The sequence below is a fragment of the Eretmochelys imbricata genome, chromosome 13 (assembly GCF_965152235.1).
Source record: "Eretmochelys imbricata isolate rEreImb1 chromosome 13, rEreImb1.hap1, whole genome shotgun sequence".
In the NCBI taxonomy this organism is placed as follows: Eukaryota; Metazoa; Chordata; order Testudines; family Cheloniidae; genus Eretmochelys; species Eretmochelys imbricata.
The window spans coordinates 6341003-6362634 of NC_135584.1; the positions used below are offsets into that span (position 1 = coordinate 6341003).

Sequence of the window (21632 nt, forward strand, 5' to 3'; positions counted from 1 at the left end):
AACATCTAGACAGTGAATTAAACAGCCTACAGAAAGTCCATGCAATCCACTCCAATATTTCTGTATCCTCTTATGGGGAAAAGGGAAACTACATTTCAAGGGTATCGAAAACTATTGGCTTATAACGCCAGCCTGCTTTCTTGAGCAGACTGCAAATCTATAACACATCAGCCATCCAGCACACTGTCTGTAGCACTAGGGACTCACCCAATACATTTCACTTGAAGTGAAGAAGCAAATGCCGACTTTGTATGCAGTGGTACATTCCTGGAACATACAATGCCTCGTGTGGCACAGAGAGCACCCAGCTAAAGGGCACTCCTATGGATCTACACGGAAGACTATGTTGAGACAGATGTCCTAGGTTATGATGATTTTTCCATGAGACTTTTAAAAGACAGAGCCCTGATCACCAAGGAACTGTCACTCAGTGGATTCATCTACAGCTGTGTCTAATAAGAAGGCCATTTTACATGTGGTTATAATGCATTTCTTCACTGGTCAAAATACTTCCTAAAAGTAGATCATTTTAGCCTTCCATCAATTCACCAAGAGGCATCGGAGATACACAGGCAAGAAGTCACCAAAAGAAGTTCTAGGGTGCAACTCTGCCTCCACTGACGGTAAATAGAGTTTTGTTACTGACCAAGGTGCCATCTCACAGTTTTGCAGGGGGGAAAGGGGAGCACGTGCCTGTAACTGATAAGTCTTCATATGCACCCTGCCTGCCCCCCCCCCAAAAACAGCTCCACAAAGATACATGCGCTGGGACCTAATTTCCCCAGGGCAACTAGTGATATTGGCAGCCTCCATTTCTGGCTAACCCACCTGAAACACCTTAATAGAGGACTGGCTTTCAGAGGGCAGGTGCTCAAGACCCTATAAGGTCACTCGGGTTGGTCACCCAAAATCACCAATCACTTAGTTGGTCCCATAAAAGATAATACCTCACCCACCTTGCCTCTCAAGTCACTTTTAGATGTTTAGACCTGGGACGTCCTGTTGGTCAAACCTGAGTTATTGGTCTGTGACTAGTCCTGAGACTTCCCTTCCCCGAAGCCCTAGAGTTTGCACGTTGGTCACTTACTAGTTCTGTGCAGAATAGAGACAGTGTCGCTTCGAGCTCCATCCTTGTAATATGCCCAGATCGATATCTGGTATTCTGTGTTCTTTTTCAATCCTGGTAAACTGGCAGCAGCCAGGTTCCCAGCAACAGACAGCTGTAGCATGGAGGAGAAACGAACGTAAGTGGAGTTCCCATGCAGCCGCAACTACCTGGTTGAGTATGGCATCTTAAAGTATCAAATCCTTTCATAACAAGAGGCACTGTTCTTTAACAATCTCTTCCTACAAAAGGACGGATCACCTCAGATAGAATGATCTGAATGCTCTTCACATAAGGACACCCAGTGTTTGCAGAGTTATAAAGAAATGATGGCCCAACCAGGGTGACTATCATCAGGACCCTTGTTTCTGATGTTCTTGCAAAAGCCCAGCCACAGGTAAGTTGTTGACCAGTAAACAGAAGGGAGGGTTAGGTAGACACTCTCCCAACTGTCCCCTGACCCCAGTTACCAGCTTTGTGATGCTGCTTTTGTAACCTGCAGGATGCTTTGTGAAAAGTTGTATGGCCACGCATGAGGAATTAGAGGTCATCAGAACTCTACCCCATCTCCCCTCCAGGCCCTATTTTTACTTTAAATGAACATTGCACAATGGGAGCTCAAGATCTCGGGAGATTTAAGCCGGTGGTGTGTAGAGAAGAGGAAGTACACACATCCTGAGGTACTGCACACTGATATAATTTAATTGCAGTCAATGGAGCAACGGTAATTCACACCAGCTGAGGATCTGACCCATCATTTTGCATGTGGAGAAGATAGGGGGTACCTACATGCTGGCACAGGACTCTGGGACCAAATCCTATCCTCAAGGCTTTCATAAGTGTAGATGAACTAGGGCAAAATTTGGCCCTAGTTAGTGTTCTGTAGATGCCCATGCAGTCTGGATATGTTGATGACAGTTAATAGTTACTTTAATACCAAGTCTTAGGATACTCATTCAAAAAGCTCCAGTTACCTTGCATGTGTCCACAGTCACTTCCCCACTCAGGACTACACTTTATAGACCACACATTAGTATCCATGTAGCCGTTGGCAGGGCACGTGATATATACATGCCCAGCAGCCCTTAAACAGGCCTCACACCGTCTGTGATGAAGTGGGAATTGTCTGCAATATTTTTATGAACTACCTGTATGACCCTGTACCTATCACTCTGGTATTGCTACCCAGTGGGCGTAGAAAGGTTAAATTGCTGCACTCAGGGTAAAGCAGGAGACATGAGGTGTTTCATCATGTAGCTTCTGGGAGGCTATGAATGGGTCATTAAGGTCATTAAGGACTATATCAATGGAAGACCCTAAAGAGACAATGGGAACCCCAGAGAGCTAACTATTGACACTTACCGATGGGAGGATACCAGCGGGCTGAACATGTGAACTCAGCATGGCTTTGCAGCAGGTGGACAATTGGCGGAGGTGACAGAGAAAGGAAATTAAGATGATCCCTATAGCAGCATGACTCATGGGAGCCCTGGCTTTACCCAGTATGGACTATGTCTTAACCTTGCCTTATTTATGCTAACCTAAGCGCTTTCCTAATGCTATATTCCAGCTGACTAATAAACCCTTCTCTGTTTTGAAAAGGTGCATGGAGTCACTGCAGATACTTGCTGAAGTGCATTGACTCCCGAAGGAAGTATGAGTCTGAGCAGGAGTCTGCCTCAATGGGCAGGGCTCACAATGAGGAAACAGGAATCCTGGAGCCCAAGGCTCAGCCGAGGGGACATTGAGGCCCCATGGTCTACCCTTGTATTAGTGTGACCCCTTGGAGGACTGGCACACTGAAGACCACTTAAAGGCCAGGGCATAGCACAGATCCTGTAAATCCAGGACACCACCTCATGCTCCCCAAGCCTATATTGTACCATACCTCCTGGGAGCTCTCTTCTCCAAGTGCATTCCATTTAATCTGATAAACCAGGACATCAGAGGCAGCGGCTGCTTCCCACTGCAATCGGACATTGTTTCCTGAGAGTTCAGTCACCTTCAGGTCACCTGGTGGTGGAACCTTTACTGAAAGACACAAAGAAAACAAGCTTGAGGAGCTGGTGGTACAGAGCCAAGGTACAGAGCAGATGGTCAGGGAGAAAGGTATCCACTGGCAGCTGTCTCTCACCAGCCTGCCTTTCACTTCTTCAGACCCCAAATGACAACAGCTCATCATGAGGGACATGGATAAAATATTTGTAAACACTAATTACAGATAATTATCGTATTTGCGAGAGGACATGTGCAGTGCTGGTGCTGGGAGCAGGAAGATGCTGGGAATGGCTTTCAAGGACAAAGAGGTTAGTGTTATGCCAAGTGCTAAAATCCTGGAGAGGCAAGAGCGTCTTTTTGGGTGTCTTCCTTACTTTTATAACTTTGGATGAATTTGTTTAAACTTTCGAGCTCCTAAGAGTTCACAGGACTCCCAGCGGCGGCTTGGGCCAGGCACGGTACAGACAAGCATACAATGCAGCAGACCCATCTTGGCATATAGTACAGCTGGACACACAAACAAATCCTGCAAAGGTTTTTTTGAGTTTTGCCCTGATGGCTTTTACACCCCCTCCATTGGGTTCGCTCTCTGCGAATATTCTAGCACGTGCACATTTTAAGCCTGAATGCAGAGATACCCACCCAGTTTGGTGTGCTCACTGCACGTGGGAAGGTTTTAACCAGGCTGCAAGTTTATTAGTGAAATTACATCCAAGGTTCCTGTCGAGGGACAGCCCAGTGCAGTCACTTGACAACCCCTTGATCCTTCGCCAATTCTTGGGGTGCTCCCACCGTGGGGGTAGTCAGTTATCACACGAGGAGGTTCCCTGCGCGTTTGCACCCGCATCCCTCCCCCTTTCCGGGGTTGAAGTGAGAGAGGACTTCGACCTCCCAGCCAGCACTGCCGTAAAGTGCATTGGTGGGGTGGTCCCCCTGGGCTAGTGTCCTGTGTCACATTTGTTCCCAAGGGGTTAGACATGATGCCCCCATTTCATAAGAAGATGCTCTTGGGATGCCCACTGTGTTACCTCTTTGGATCTGGAGCCTAAATCAGCAAGTTCCTGCACTGGGCCCCTGCCAGAAGTTGCAATAACTAAATGACTCTCCCATAGGTCCCAGCTGTGCCCTCTGGGAGGGGGAGAATTCCAGCCCAAAACCCAGCCCCTAGGTTTCACTGCGAGGAAGGCGAAAAACCCCACCAGCCTCAGCCACGCTGGTGATATGGGGAAAAATTCCTACCCAGTCCCAAAGCTGCGACTAGCAAAGCCTGCAAGAACCCAGGAAAGGGGCATAGGGGCTGACTGCTGGAATGTCAGAATTTCACAGTCTGTTTGTGGATGATTCACAAATGGGAAAGCAGGAGGAATTATCTGAATAACTTAATTCTTGCAAATTATTTACTCAGACCTAGCTGTGATCCATTGGGTCCCGTATAATAAGAATGAAGGCAGGCTTCTGTGTGTCTGTTTTTCCCCTAAAATTGTGAGACTTCTTCTGCATTTCAGCTTTCCTTAAAAAATATTTTCTATTGCCTTTTTCAATTTGCTGTCCCACTCTGGTAACAGGGAGAGACGTCCACTAGAGGGAAGGAATAGCAGGCCAGCTAAAAGATTCCAGGCTCTCACATATGCAGCAAAAAACAGGATAAAGCAGCTAGTGATGGTGTGAGAACTGAAATCAGAAACAGGTGGAAGTGCTAGAGGAGGAAGGTCAATGATTTAGGGAGGGACAAAATGAAATGGATATGGGAGGAACCAGGAAAGTTACTGAGGGAGAGACCCCCAGGTGGATGGGGGCAGCTAGAGGAATGGGATGGAGGGAAAGGGAACAGAGCATACAGAGGAAAAAAGGGCCAGAGAAAGGGAAAGACAATGGGACAAGAGCAATCAATTAGAGGAGATACAAAATGATTGAAAGGCAGAGGCATAACATGAGAAAGGACTGTTTGGGATGGAAGAGGTGGGGATTGTAAGAGACCAAAGGAGAGGGAGAAGACACAAACCCTTTGAATGACAGGGTTATTTATTAATTCCGGTGTTGTTATTTCCCCAGCAGAAAAGGGACGACTGTATTTATCTGCTTCACTTGCAGAGTTTTCCTATACAAACAAGGTGCCGCCCTCTATGGAACTTAATGCAGCTCTCAATGATGCAAACTGGGGGTGCCCCCTGGCCCCCCTCCCGCCACCAGGGAAGTGGGAGGAGGGGAAAGTGCTGCTGGTAGCCTATGCCAAATCTTTCTGGAGCTGTTACAAAGCTCTGCAGTGACCTGGAGGTCAAAGGCTCATCCCATTAGCCATCCCCTGACTACACTGAACAGAGCCCAGGAGACAGCAGAGTACTGCCTGCCCACTGCACAGAGCTGCACCCAGGTCCGGAAGTGCTGGCGAGGCCCAGCAGCGTAACGAGTGGCCAGGAGCTGGAGGCGGACGTAAATGGATGAGGACTCTGCTACTGCAAACAGGAGACCTCCCAGAGCTCGCCCATCATAACAAAACAGCATCAAGTACTGGCTCACCTCTGCTACTGGAAAATTAATAGTTTCTGCTGATTACATAATCCTCAGGAGAGACAGACAGACACAAACACCATCATTCTCCAGCCTTGTTTAAGAGCTGTCAGCCAGCATCTCTCACCAGTTCTCCTTGAGGGGCCATCCCAGAGGAGTTCATGTCAACCCCTTCCCTCCCCAACAAAACATTCTGAAAAAGCTGAACCATGTTTCAATATCGTCAAAATGTTTCCGTTTTTCTCACCAATGCAGCTACCATCCTTTACACGCCTGTTCTAGGTGACAGACAGGTACGTTGACATTGGAGATGTCATTTCCAGCTTGGGTAGACATACGAGTGCTCACTCTCACCTAGCCAATGCTAAAAATAGACAGGTACCCACGGCAGCACAAGGCGAGGGACGGGCTACCTGCCCTGAGCACAATCCTGCCCAGGGCCCTAGGTATTTACTCAGGTGGCTAGCTACTCCTGCCACCCGTGGCTACACATCTATTTTTAACATGCTGGCTCAATCAAAACTAGCATCTGTACATCTCCCCCAGTCAGAAATTACACCTCCAGCTCCACAGTAAATGTACTCTCAGACACAGGGACATATTCTGTTCCCAACTGCACCCACGTAAACCCTAGAGTAACTCCACTGAATTCAACGGGCTTCAAAATACAGCTGGATGAAATTTTGTGTCTGAACCTTTTTTCAGCGAAAGATGCAGATTGGGGGACGCCAAAAACATTTAACAAATCCCTGGCACTTTCACCAGATTGCTCACATCAACCCCTTCCCTCCCCAACAAAACATTCTGAAAAAGCTGAACCATGTTTCAATATTGTCGAAATGTTTCCATTTTTCTGTTCAGAACAGCTTTTTGTGTAGAAATTTCCCTCATTTTTATTTTTAAAAAAATCAAAAATGTCAAAAGCTTGAAATGTAAATGAAATGGTTTTGTTTGGGGTTGAACAGAACTTTTTTGCTTGACCCAAAATGATTTTTTCTCCTCAGAATCACCAATGCACCAAAACATCTGTTATTCAAGCAGAGCTAACTTAAAGACTGTCTTTCTAAATGAGCTGGTCTAGGTCAAATCCAAACCAGTAGGCTCGGTGCAAGTATTACAGCGTGAAATTCTGTGTCCCCTGCTATGCAGAAGGCCAGAAGAGCTGGTCAGAATGGCCCCTTCTGTCTCCAAGTCATTGCATCTATAAATAAAGGCAGGATTTGACCAACAGACTTTACTGAGGGCAAATGCTCCCAATGGAGAATCACAGTTAAGTGTCATTTTCTCAAATCTATGGATCATTCAGATGGTTATTGCACAACATCCAATGGTTACAAAAGTTCATTTCAAGGCTACCAAACATTTGGAAATTCCGGTAGCCTGGTAAAGATCTCCCAGCAGAATGAGTGACTGGCAATAACGTGTCCTATTTAGAAGGACCCTATTAAAGCAAGCTATTCAATGAGGGTTTTCAACCCAGTAAGAACCAGGTTCAGTGCCAATGAGACTTTTGGCCACACTAGGCTGAATTTTGGCCAAATTTGGGAGGAAAAAACCTGCCCTGACATGGGCAGAGAAAGATACTGAGGGGGGATTTAAGTCTTCAGGTAGAAACCTGGCAGAACTCAAAAAATTTTAGTCTCGATTTGCTCTGAGGTCTAAAATTTGTTTGAACCAGAAAACCCGAGCTGTGAACATCCCTGAACTTTGGTGTCTGGGTCAGAACTAAACTTTTGGCTGTCTGGCAGCTAGACACCTAACTTTATAATGGACCTTGAACCAAACTCCTGCTGACCCTCATACTCTGCCTCAACCCTACTTACATGTGGTAACATTGCCTGTAAGCGGAAAGGATTCGCCTTCACTATAAATGGAGCTGACACTAATGAAGTACTGGGTGAGAGAGGACAGAGGTCTCAGCACAGTGGATGATGCACTGCTGGGAACTTCGACCTGCAGTGAAACAGAAACACCACAGTCAGGATTGTAGCACAGAGCAAGGGCAAAGAGGGGCTTGGAATTCAGGATAGTTGCCCCAAAACCCTCCCGTGTTGAGGCACCCACATTGTTAAAATGCTGCAGGCATGTGAGCAGCCGCTGTCAGGAGAGAGCAGAGTTCTTGACAGCACACGGTGATGGTGCCTCTTCGGCAAAAGGAAAGATGGGGAGGGTTTAATTAAAGCCACACATAGGATGCGTGACTCCATACGAAGGGTTTGGACCATGTGAGGAAATTCAGGAAGGCCTATGGAAGTGCCTGCCCGTATTTTCCCGCTGTGCTCAAAGGATAGATAGGACAGCACTACAGCTAGGGCAGGGGTGTTTCCCTATTACCCTGTCTTCTGGCAATGCAGGGGTCACACCCTTGCACAGGTATAAACCAACTGACAAATCAAGTCCTACAGGGCTACAGTCTGTTCTCGGTTACATCAGGAGTCACTCCACAGCCAAGTCACTGGAGTTAACAGCGCATTCGCACTCCATCGCCGTTCTCCCGGTTTTCGCACATTCCTGCGTCCCTAAGCAAGGACTTGCCTCCCCGGCATTGCTCCCTCTGCTCGAGATGTAGGTCACACGGTGAGCTCTCACAGCACGCGAAGCCGCGTCCCAGCTGACCTTGACAGCCCCATGGCCGATCTCAGAGAAACTTAGGTGTCTAGGAGGGCTCAGTGCCACTGCAACAATAATTAGCAAAAGGACGTGGTGAAGATTTTTAAGGCTACACTTGTAAAGCCACTGGTTGCCTCCTGCTGCTATCTCCATCTTAACAACTGGACTTTTCCCACTGCGGGATAGAAGAGTTTCTGATTTCATTGTTACGCAGGTCTATATGATGCCCTGGGAGAACGACTGGTTTATGGGTAGAGAAAGGGTCAAATCAACCCACCTACTCCCCAAGATCCAAAGAGCTCAAAACTTTCAAGAACTTCCAGTCTAGATCCTGATCCTAATTTTTGTCCCTGGTCCCATTCCTACAGTGGGTCAAACCCAGTGGGATAGGTGCTCAGATGCCGTGGCGGTAGGTGCGGTCTGAGAACCCAGGTGGATAAAGATATAGACGCAGATACGTAACCTCAGTTCTGAACACCCCAAACTTTGGACCAGTTTGGATCCAGATCTGACCTCCCCATTCTGAATTTCAAGGTGATTCAGTCGCAGTTTTCCTGGACAGAACCACTCACTTTCACAGCCCTGTACTCCAGACTAGAGTTGTTCATGAGAAAGCCAATCATACAACTAGAGGTAACCTCAGAGAGCCACCCTACATTTAGCATTAGCCAGGGAAGAAGGAGCCTGTTTACAAGCTATGTGAAAAATAAATGAAGCATCTCAGTTAATAAGTCTCTCTTGCCAATCATGCACCATTCATCAAACCGCTTATGCTCCTGCCAAAGGGTCAGCTGAGTAAAAGAAGGAAGTAAAACTTACAGGTGGTTTCCTGGATGCTGGCTGGATCACTTGCCTCTTCCCCGTACATTGCATACACTACTACGGAGTACTCCGTGCTGGGAGACAGCCCGTCCAGCAGAACCTCAGGCTGTTCCACTTTCACCTATCATAGGATAAAGATGGACACTCAGAGAGGTATTCTGTGGTGAGGCTCTGCCATGGTTGGCTCCCCATAGCATCCTCTAACAAACCAAGAGCAAAACAGGGCTGCAGAGACAGGAGTCTAAGGCCACAGCTTGTCTGTCTCTTTGGGTACATCTACACTTCAAGCTGGGGGTGTGATTTCCAGCTCAAGAAGACAAATTTGCACTGGCTGTCCTTGAGCTACCAAACTACAAATAGAATGTAGCCAGGCTAGCTGCTTTAAGTACATATCCACAGGGGTAGGGCAGCTTTGTACTTAAGACGGCTAACATGCCACTGCTTGCCATTGCCCGTGTTACCAAGGCTACACTCTTTCTAGCATGCTCGCTCAACGAAAGCTGGACTGAATAGGTCTTTTCCAGCTCGGAATGATCCACCCAGCTCCAGCTGTAAGACATATCATTAGAGAGTACTTGTAACACTCCTCACCAGCCACGTAGCTGTGTCGTGATCAATGCTCCTCCACTACCCAACCCAACAGACATCATGCACAGTGAATGCAAACTCTAGAACTGGCTGGGAATTTTTCACCAGAATATTTTTTTCCACCCAAAAAATGCCAATTTGTTAAAACCAAAACAGTTCACAAAAAAAGACTGGTTTCGACTAGTTTTCCAACTTAAAAAAAAAGTTGAAGTGTCCTATTCTGATATTTTCTTAACAAAATACCTTCAGTTTCTTGGTTCAAAGTGACTCATTTCAAATTTAACTTAATTTGTACTTTAAAACTGGTTAACAAAGAGAAAAAGGTCAAAATCAAATCAAAATGTTTCAAGTGGTTTTCAAAAAACGTTCTCAAAAAGGGGCTGGAGAGCCGGTCTCGGATGGTTTAGGTGCAACAAATCCTGCATCTTGGCAGGGGGTTAGGCTAGATCAGTGGTTCTCAAACTAGGGCCGTTGTTTGTTCGGGGAAAGCCCCTGGCGGGCCAGGCCGGTTTGTTTACCTGCAGTGTCCGCAGTTTCGGCCGATCGCGGCTCCCACTGGCCGCAGTTCACCGCTCCAGGCCAATGGGGGCGGCAGGAAGGGCGGCCAGCACATCTCTCAGCCCGCACCACTTCCCGCAGCCCCCACTGGCGTGGAGCGGCGAACCGCAGCCAGTGGGAGCTGCGACTGCCTGAACCTGAGGATGCGGCAGGTAAACAAACCGGCCAGGCCGGTTTGAGAACCACTGGACTAGATGATCAAGCCAGGTGCTTTCCCTGAACAAGCGGCGGCCCTAGTTTGAGAACCACTGGACTAGATGATCCTTTTGGTCCCTTCTAACCCTGTGATTGAGACAAACTGGATTTTTTTTTCAGTCTGTCAGGTTGCAAAAATTTGAGATTTTGACTTTTTCTCCCAATCTGGGAAGGGAAACATTTTTGAAATCTCAAAAGTACTTGTGGAATAGTAAAACCATTAGCTACCCATCCCTACTATACATCATGCTCCCTCCTCTTCCCGCCTGCTCACTATACTCTGCTCTTGCTTCTGGGAGAACAATTCTGCTAAATAGAAATGAATGGCAACTCAGCTTGCTTATGTTAGGGGTGGTAGAACTACAGTGGGGAAAACAGTGATTATTTTTCCTGAGAAGTACTTAACTGAACATAAAAATTAGTTAAAAATCAGTTTACTGAAAATGGGTTTGGGGGTTTTTGGCAAAAACCTAAAATATTTTAGGCAAAAATTTCAATTTTTAATGATTTTTTTTTAAAGAAAAAGGATATTTTCCATTGAAAAAAAATAAATAGATGGGAATTTTTCAGTCAGCTCTAAATAGAACCTAGTAGCCCAGATCACATGCAAGGACAATACACATTGCAGTCAAAAAATAAAAAATCCGATCCTTTGTGAGCATGGAGAAGGTATCATAACAGACAGATCACCATCTCCTTCATTCCCAGATATTCAGCACAGAAAAACATCACAGCACGATGATTAGGGGAAGAGATGGATTCCCACAGGATCCAGCTGTTTAACTGAACTGTCCCTAAGATTCCATGGGAGCACGCAAAGTTCTCAGCCTGCCAAGGCCCCAACAGGATACCCATTGGGGAACAATGACTGAAGATGGGACACAACAAACAACTGCAGAGAAGAGAGTTCTCACAGTTTAACCATTCAATAGTTGTGATGTAAAATGCTTTACACTAGAGATGGCAGGGATGTGCAGAATGGTTATGAATTTGCATCTAGGCAAAAAGAAAAGGAGTACTTGTGGAACCTTAGAGACTAACCAATTTATTTGAGCATAAGCTTTCGTGAGCCAGAGCTCACTTCGAATTGGTTAGTCTCTAAGGTGCCACAAGTCCTCCTTTTCGTTTTGCAAATACAGACTAACACGGCTGTTACTCTGAAACCTGTCATCTAGGCAAAGAATGTGATATCCCATTTCCTGAGAGAGACTTGAAGAGCTATGCTTTCAGAAGAAGAAAAAAACCCCCACAAAACAAACAAAAAAAACAAACCTTTTCCGTGGCTTTCCCATTTTTATACTTTGGTCATTACAACAGGATTGCCACCACCTACTACTTCCAGAGCAGAACTGTACCCACTTAACATGCCCAGGGCAGCTTGTTTTGCAATACTGCTTATTGCAAAAACTCAATACCTGCCTTGTACTCAGAGAAACATTCTAGGAGTTTTTAATAGAAAGACTAGAATTTGATGGGGTGGGAAGCATTTGCTGGACAAACCAAGTTAATTAACTCTTTCGTGGGTGGCCCATAGCTTTAGTGCTTTAATTTCTGTGTGAGGCAGGTGGAATAATTGTGGCACTGCCCAAGCACATATATATAAAAAAGTTACCCCCGTTCACCCACCCCAATATCAGATCTTGAAGACACCATTTCTATACTGAAATACTGAGAGCAAAAGTGCAGTACAAACACGAACTACTGAATCTTCAGAGCAACACTGGGTTGCAGGGGTTACTATCCCCATCTTATTAGGTGGAAAAACCAAGGCAGAGCAGTTACACAACTTGCCCAAGGCCACCCAGAGAATAAGTGGCAGAGTCTTGGGAGGCCTGGCTCCCAGCCTCAAGCTCCACCAACTAGACCACGCTTCTTCTCAACACCGAGCAAGGAAGCCATAGACTTTCAATGAGATGTCAGGCTCCAAGTGCATCATTCTGTACGTTTGAGATAGTTCATTAAAAATGCATGTTGAATTAGATGATCTGAGAGCTCCTTTTCTCCTTATTTCTACTGTATGGTATTGTTTAAGGTTATACAAAGCCGTAAGGGTGAGTTGTAGTTAAGTAAATAAAAACTGACCTGCCAAATCTACATTTTGAAACCCACATTTTTTTTTCATTTTTATATAGCAAGTGGATAGGGCACTGTACTGGGACTTAGGAGACCTGGGCTCAACTCCCCAGTCTGCCACTGGCCTGCTGGGGGACCTTGGACAAGTCACTTCCCCTCAGTTTTCCCCATCTGTAAAATGGTGATAATAATCCTGACCTCCTTTGTAAACCACTTTGAGATCTACTGATGAAAAGTGCTGTATAAGAGCCATGGATTGTTCTTTCTAAATATGGGCTCACTCCACAAAAGTTTGGATCCAGATCTAAACTGTCTTGAATTCCATGTTTAGACTCAGGGCTTACACTCAGACCTTTTATAGTAATAGAGGGTAGCCAGGAAGTTTGCAGATCTGAACCTTCCCATTGATTCAGACCCACTTTGACTTAGAGGAGATTTAAATGAAAGTCAGTTAAGTAATTCTCATGCAGACCTGGGATTTAAGTTTGGGCCCCGTATCTCTGACTATATCCAATGTGGCAAAAGGAATAATTATAACTATCTTCAGCTATACCTCTTTGGTATCATTCTCCGCTCCATTGGGGGCCGCTGAACAGAGCACCAGGTATTGAGTAGCTCCACTTGACGGCTGCCAGCTCAGTGTTAGACTGTTGTGGCTCACTTCCAATGCGCGCAGGGAAAGGGGTGGTGACAAAGCTACTCAGATGAAGGAAAACAGAACAAAAAGATTCACAAGGAAGTTGCTCATTCCTGTCTTTAACCCTTCCCGCCCCCACACACAGATTCAAGGATATCTAAACTGTACATCAGAGCAAAGCAGTTAGGGTAAAGCTATTTTAGGAGATGTGTATATGATGCTTCTATAACAGAGAATCATCAGAATCCGGTCAGAAGGCCTTATTGGCTGTTTCCGTGGGCAGGGAATATCTTTGACATGTGGACCAAAGAAATGTATCCCTCCCATCACAATCTTTCTTTGTCACATGGTCATTTAACGCCAAACTTTCCTTCAAGGTAGATATTGTTTAGCAAACGTTAGCAATAAAAAAGAAACAATGTGCAGAGAAGGTACTAAGACTTGGGAACCTTTGGACAAACTTGACAGCGGTGAGTCAGCTGAGACAACTGCCTATCGTGCCAACCAATCTTGTCTCATTGTTTCCTTGTGCGCCCCGATCTGTATCTACCTGTTGGCTCTTGCCTTACACTTAGCTTGCAAGATCTTTGGGCCAAGTAAAAGGGTGAGTGTGAACACACCACCTAGCACAATGGGGTCCTGGTCTCCTAGACATTACCACAATACAAACTAATTACCCTTTGGAACAGAGGGGGAAAATCAGAAGCAACAGGATCAAAAGCCCTTCTAGAAATTTATATAGTCACAGCAGGGCAATCTAAAGGCACAGCTTGCTCCTTAACAGCAGTACCTGTAGATCATCTACCTCATGAGGCTTGTCTCTGCCTTTGCAAGTTTCAGCAGCAGACACAGAGTTCTTCCTCCTGGCTCACACCAATCAGCCCCAGTCAGTCTCAGTCTCATGAATGCATTTTCAATATCTATTTTTAAATTGGCTCTTTCTTGACCCTTCGGGGGACGTTCTGGGGAAAATCCTAGTACAAAAATCTCCCTCTTTCAATTATGGCATCACAGGGGAACAGCAAGGATCTCCAACATCTTAAAAGAAGAGCAGCAGGGGGTGAACAAGCCAAAAAAAAAAAACCCATAAGGGAAGTGTGTGTAGGAGGGTATATGAGCATGTGTACCACACTTCCAGGCACCTGATGCCACAAAACTCCTGGGTGGGATGTCATTCCATTAGCATCTTAGAATTCAATCCTGAGAATGTGATCCAGGAATGGATGAGTAAATGTAGATAGCTTAATTGTAAAAATAATAAAACCACAACAAAAAGCTTGATGCTGCGTCCAGCATATCTGGGTAACATTGTTTCTTCCTGCCAGAATACTAAATAGCTAATTTTCTCCCCTGAAGAATGTTCATTTTTTTTATGTTCAAACATTATCTCCAGAAGTCCTGATTTACCTCAGTCATGCAAAAACACTTACTGAAGTCAAAGGGGATTTTGCCTGAAGCATCAAGATTCCCACACACACACTTTATTTTTTTACATCACCTATATTCATAGCCTGCTTAAAGAGCTTACTCGAACATACCCTATACATGGGGCAACCACTCGGGGATTGGGGAAGTGCTGAGGCGGTGAGGAAATCAGCACCAAGAGAACTGGGGCTTAAGGAAGGGAGTGAATGATGCTTGGGATCTGGGAAGAGAGAAGTTGTACAAAGCAGAGAGGGATGCCATGAAGGCTAGACTAGAGCTCTCTACTCATGACCTACATGTCGAGGTGATGCCCCTCAGCCCATCTCCAACGGCATTTTCATAAATAGGAAACACCGAAACCAGGTATTCTGTGTGCGAGGTCAAATTGACAAGCTGAGTGGAGGAGGTAGATCCGTCTAAAACTACCTGAAAAACACAGAGAAAGGCTGTAAGAAGTTGTGGTATCAGGAGTTCCGTAGCAGAGGAAGCAATCAAACAAACCAGCACCAGCCACAACTATACCTCGTGACCATGCTGTGCCTTGAACACGAAGGCTGAAAGCCCTTGTAACTTCATATTAGCTAGCGTCACCCTAGACGCCTCCCTGCCTGCCCCAAATAAAGGAAGAAGAGGCCTTCAAGAAATAAAGCTTTTTAGTTTACTTTTCTCATCCACAGCATCCACCACGAGTCACTCACTGGTTCATGCTCAGTGTGATGTAGGAGCCGCATGCTCTGCTAGTGACATCACGCCCCCACCACACCGCAGATGGGAACCAGCTCTGTTATTTAGGTTAGTTGCACCAACCCTCTTGTAGCTGGGGGGAATAAACTCTACCAAGATTGCCATGGCAGCATGCCAGGAAAGGAGAATTTTAAGCAAAGATAGACTGAGGAGTGGGGATGGCAGCTGTGGGACTCAGAATCTATGTCCCTAGAGTATTTTGCAACCACAGCAAATCACAGTAACAGTAGGAACATGCCAAAGAGGGTGGCAGCCATGCAGGGAATCACAAACCAGGGCTGTCTGCTCAGATGAAAGCCTAGGGGTGAAATGGGTGGAGGTGTATATTTACTGAGCCAAAGGCTGCCCAACCCCACTCAATTCAATGGGGTTATACAATTGTAACTGAGGAAGAACTACCTAGAGCAAGCTCTAAAAGTTTCAGCCAGGGCACCTTATTATTATTTCTATATTTCCAACAGTATGCAAGATACTTTACTGATAAGACTGAAGGGAAGGTCCCTGCCCTGAAGAGCTTAAAATCAAAATAGACAGCCTACAAATGAGGTGATGAGGATGGTGTAAGGGAGAGAAGAGAAAAGAGACAAGAAGAGACCAAATCAGCATAAGCATGACCAAAAAGTAAAGTTCCTGTCATTTCCGTGTAGCGTGCTGATAAGGCTGACACACACATAATATTAAAAATGAACACATTAGGCATCCAACTCCGATTGACGTCCAATGAGAGTTGGGTGCCTAACTGCTCTTTGTGTCCCTGAGAAGTCTACTCAAGTCTAGTCCAAGTCTGCTCTAGTTTCCAGCCACCACACACATCCAAACACAGGATCTCCTACCTCTTTGGGGATTCCTCCCCTGGACGGGTAATATACAATCCTATATTTCTTTGGTGGTCTCAGCGGAGGAGTCCAGGAAAGGTGCATGCTTCTGGAGGTCACCTCTGATATTATAAGGTTGGTGGGACTCAGATGGGGACCAGTGTTGGCTGAGACAGCTTTCACAGGACTGTCTATTGTTCAAAAACCTGTGTTACCTTCTCATATTATCTTAACGTGCCAAATGCACTTTCTACTTCTTTTTATCAAGTGACATGTCCTAATCCAGTTATAGTCTTCTTCCCTAAATACATAGGAAGCATTCCAGCCTACCATGAAATGAACATTTAAAAGGTGGTCCAAGGAGAAATATAAAAATCCCATTGAGAACAAATTGTGTAGTTATTTGGAGAATATACTTTACATTTGAATGTGAGTCACTGCTATCGATTCAACAGATGGCTCAGCATTTGCCAAAGATTTAGTCAAATTGAACCAGGAAAAGTCTGTTTTAAAAAAAAACCAAAACAGCCCATTTTCTCTGGAGTATCGAATGCCTGAGAAAAACTGGTCTAATTACATCAGAGCAGATACAGACTAATAGGGAAGAGTCCATTTACTTTGTCAAATTCCAAACCCACTTAAAGATACATTTGAAAGTTGAACTCTCCCATTGTATTTTAGGAAAACCTATGAAAAAATGAGCAGAGATTAAAAATTGAATGGGGGGGGGATCCCACATACAGGTATAGTATTGGTGCTGGGCACTCAGCTTAACATTTGGTTGGGGGTGAGAAGGGGGGAGTCCTTCAGTCTAGTCCTAGCTTCTCTTTAGCTAGAAAAACCACACTTATTTGTATTTAGCTATCCCTTGGGAACATATGGCTTGAACTACAGGTGGAAAAAGCCTTGTACTCAATAATTTTGCAATCTCTCCCCACCCAACAAAAGCCCAAAGTGCTCACAAATTAATCCTTTGCTTTGGACATCTCAATGGTGAACCCAACAGGAAGTGATGCAGCTGCATAGGGAAAGTCTGGAAGAGACTCAGGTTGAGAATGCATTTGTTGTTCACGTGCACTGACGTGGATAAATCGGACAGGTAAGTCCCCCTCCTCCCTACACTGGTGTAGTCACCTCTTGTTCTTTATGTACAGTACCACCCACTACATACTTTCCAACCGCCTTCCCCCCACCACCCCAAGAAAGGTCTCAATCGAAGCTGCTCACAGTCTAAGGACGGAGGGTAGGGGACGGGGAACCACACACATTTATACAACCATCAGCTCAGCTCATTGTAGGCAGCCTGGCAGAAGCAGGTCTTCGAGAGGGACTTCAGCATGGAGAGAGTAGGGGCCTTGCAGATGAACCACGGGAGGCTGTACCATGCAGAGGGGATCATGTGGAAGAAGGTGACCATGTGAGAGGTTGGCAAACAGTGGGCAAGGCAAGGAGCAGTGGCAGAGCAGGGGAGACAGCTGAAAGAGAGGATACGCAGGGAAGGGTAGAGGTAGACAGAGCTCTGGAGGTGGTGACAATAAGCTGACAGCAGGTGGGGAGCCAGTGAAAGGATGTGAAGAGGGGATCAAATGGATGGGTGAGGAAGGGGAGTTTAGGAGGTGCGTTTGGCATGGACTGCAGGGAAGCCATGCTAGCTGGTAGGACTGAACAGGGATTGCAGGCTTTAACTCACCTGTGTTTTCACTCTTGTGCTTCTCTTTGATCCTGGTGCACAAGACCCGGCTGAGCCTGCTGACCAGAGAGCTGAGCAGGGGGAAATCCAGCACGTTATAAACAGTGAGCTCCAGGGGCTCTGATGCCACCTGTCTCAGCTCTGCCTCATCTGCATTTTTCACCCCTAAAAAGAGAGAGAGCAAAGAGCCAGTCAGCTAAGAAAACTCCCAGGAGATGAACAAGCCTCAGGGCCAGAAAAAGGTCTTTCCCCTATTTAATGCCCCAGTTCAGGAGCCGAGCACAACTTCAGTCTCTTGGCTAAAAATGCCTCCTAGCCTTCCCCATGGGGTGTTGCTTCTCTGCAGTGTCTTGGAGTCTTGCCTGTAGCTATAAGTACAACTGGCCTTTAAGGAGCAATATCTAGATTGTGTTTAAATACAGTGGAGTCAGGGGGTCTTCTGTGGTCCAGAGCGACACTTGCGAATCCTCCTAATAGTTCCCCTCTATCATGTTACTGCAGGCCTGGCTACCACAGAGGCTGATAATATTCCACTAAAAGACAAATCAGGACATATGTAGAAATCAATGAATGAATAAATAACACTTTGGTATTTATGAGATGCCAGCTTCCCCCACAGAGAATCTGCTGTTCACTAGAACATAAAGCTCCGTCACAAATCCTTGTTATTCTTTCCATAAATCCAGCCCTGCATATCATCTGTGCGCAAAGGGTCTGAATCTCCATTGCTCTGCATCTTGTGTAGTAACTTACCCATATGTAAAGCAGGTCCCAATTTGGATAGTGTTTTACTTCTTCTCACTTGCTTTTCACAGATATAAATGCCTACACAAGGTGCAGAACAGTGGAGAATCAGGCTCAACGCCTTATGCCTGTAGAATGCCTTGCCTTGCCCTTGAACATTAGAGATGTAGAGGGAGGTCCTGGTGTAAATCAGTGAAATTCCAGTGAGGTCAATGAAGCTACCCCATCTACATCAGATGGGGATCTGGCCATTAGCATACAATCCTATGGGAAGAGGTTTCTCTCGAGATTTTCTTTGTGTAACAGGCAAAAAGTAACCAACACCAAAAGGTATCTTGTATTTAACAAATATGCTCATCTTTTCCATCTTGATGTGGGATTAGAAATGAATCCAAACCAAAACCTTGGATTAAAACATCCCCATACTTTGGGAAAGATCCAGCTTTGGCTGTCATGGCTTGGGCCCATCTCTAGCTGGGATCCACCTACATAATTTCTTGCTATATTATTCTTGGGCCAGGTAGTGTTTCCTTGTCTAACCCAGGACTGCTTTTTTGTTCTACATTTGTAAAGCTCCTAGCATAGTGGGATCCTGCTCCATGACTACAGCTCCTAGGCATTGCGGCAATAATTATGTGGGCAGGTGGTTTAAATCTCTTTCCTCTTTGGAGACTATAACTCAAGTTCTCACAATCTAGAGTCAAAATACACAAACACTGCAAACATTTCTAATCTAAACAACAAGGGGAAGTGACAAAGCAGGCAATACATTCAAATGCACAGGTTTTAAAGTATTATGCTGTCGACTCTATTACAGTCTGTGTCTCCATTCAGTATATTAAGTAAAGTACATTGCAAAAGATATAGCCATACAGTGGTATTCAATGAATTCTCTATGGTGTACTTACCATAAACTACTTCTAGTGCAGGGGGGTAATACTTTATTGTTTAATTTTACTCCTCTTGCATTAACCTTTACTAGATAAATTCAGTTATAATTGACAGCTCCTCTCCCAGTCATTTTATCCCTCCTTATTGCTGCCAGATGGCAAAGAGCTGATAAGACTATTAGAAATACAGAACGTTAATCAAATGAATGTATTTGGAGGCAGATTGCCAGATACAATAGGTTGGTAATTTAATCGAATGGTTCTCTTTGGAAATGGCCGATTCATCTAAACCAAAACTGTTCGTGGGACAGGATCAGTTCAGCAAATTTTCAACTCAAAAGTTTTTTTGAAAAAAAAAAAGTTTTGAAATTGTCGGAACATTTTTTTGGATTTCCTCAAAAAGAAAAATTCTGATTTTCCACTTCAAAGCAATTTTGTTTCAAAATTTAAGCTAATTTTAAATCATTTAAAGTGTTTCTATCAACCTGAAACCAAAATTCATGAAAATCTGAGATTGACTTTTTTGTCCCAATTCCAAGTGGGAACATTTTTTGACATCTCAAAATTGTCTTCAGGACAAGAAAACCATTTCATATCTAGCTCTAATAGGTTTTTTTAATTCCATTTTGAGGTAAACAGTTTAGCAATCATTGATCTCCCATTATGCAAATCTGAGGCTGTTAGAGATTTTGATGTGCAGGTGGTGAGAAAACTTTTAATTAAAACTAAACTAGTTTTTAAAAACGAAAACACAACATCCCACCATTGGCCACCCCTTGAAGATTCTATCTATCTGTCATGTCTGAATGATACATTAATGACCCATCTGCTCATGGTAAAATGATATTAAATCAAGAGGCCAAACTTTATGGGTAATATTTTCCAAAACACTCAGTGTTGTCCTAAAACTGCTCCGATTAAAGTCCAATAGAGTTTTACCATTGATTTCAAAGGGAACAAAGTTAGGCCAACCCCACCTGGTGTTATTAATAGCTGTAATCTTACCAATGGCAAATATCTCTATGCCCATATTTTTCAAGGTCTGGGCAGACAGGTTGGCATCATCCTGTGATTTTCCATCAGTCAAGAGGATCACCAGCTTGACTGCATCTGACCTGGCACCAGCTTCAGGTTTCAGATTTTGTTCTAGGACATAGGACAAAGCAAGGCCTTGGGAAGAAAGAAGAATGGAATTAGATCCCTGAAAACAAGTCTGCAGAGATGCACATGCTTTGGGAAGTGCAAACACCCTTCTCAGCTCCTTAGTCGAAACTGGTATACCAGTTCTGCATGAGGGATACAAACACAGCTCCTGTGCTGTGGGGATGATCTCCTGCATTGCAGTCTGAAGGAGACTGTTGTAAAAAGGCCTTTTAAACAAAGCTACAGTGGCTTGCTTTATAAATAAACCTTTGGAGGGTAACGGGTTAGACTTGACATTTCTGTCATTCCAAAGTTTTTTCTCACTTCATTGCAGACCTACATGCTGCTCTGTGACTGTGGGGCTGCTCACAGGCATGTGATGTTAGTTGCCTTGTTTCAAGGGACCTCTGAAGTTTCAGTTTCAAGTAGAACTCCACACACATGTAAAGAATGGTGGAGATTTTGCAAACAAACCAGAGAACAATGGTAAGGCAAACTGTGGGCAGATAAACCTTGACAGTGTCGCTTTAAAAAAATGCATGTGCAAAACTGTGTGCCTGATTTGCGTGCCTGTTTATTCCATTTTTTGCTTGCAATCAAAGTAGTTGTGCATGGAAACTAGGCTTGACATGCCACGCAGACATCTGATAAAAATCAGGCCGCAGATGTCTCAGCAGCGTAAACAATCCAAAACCAAAACACAATGAACGTTACCAAGTCACTTATGGACCTCTTACCTGATCATGAATATAATGAAACACTAATATCTTAAGCAAAGCCAACCATGCACTACGTGTTTTCCAAACATAAATGAAGGCAAATTTCCTGCCTTGAAGATCACACAGTGTACAGCCCTAACTCAGCAAAAGCACGTCAGCATGCACTTAACTCCCACTGTTTCAAGTACGGCAGTGCTCTGCTGAATCAGGGCCTAAAAGACAGACAGACAGACAAAGCATAGGGGAAAAGGGGTAAAATATAAGCCAAGTGGTCAAGATGGTGACATAATGTTTCAATCACACAATGAATTTCAGTAGAATATATAGATTTCCCCCAAATGTAACCATAATCAACCAGACCGTTTCTT

General features: G+C 44.8%; 1 protein-coding gene across 1 annotated transcript in view; it reads right to left on the minus strand.

Moving 5' to 3' along the window:
• Positions 1-21632, minus strand: part of COL20A1 (collagen type XX alpha 1 chain) — an 86901-nt gene that overhangs the window by 48121 nt on the left and 17148 nt on the right. The window contains exons 8-17 of the mRNA XM_077832183.1: positions 20408-20572; positions 17769-17933; positions 16097-16269; positions 14816-14945; positions 13011-13153; positions 9041-9164; positions 8147-8286; positions 7435-7564; positions 2994-3136; positions 1088-1220 (exon numbers count right to left, since the gene is read on the minus strand). Coding sequence (XP_077688309.1) covers positions 1088-1220; positions 2994-3136; positions 7435-7564; positions 8147-8286; positions 9041-9164; positions 13011-13153; positions 14816-14945; positions 16097-16269; positions 17769-17933; positions 20408-20572 — 1446 coding nt within the window. The remainder of the gene's footprint in view (positions 1-1087; positions 1221-2993; positions 3137-7434; positions 7565-8146; positions 8287-9040; positions 9165-13010; positions 13154-14815; positions 14946-16096; positions 16270-17768; positions 17934-20407; positions 20573-21632) is intronic.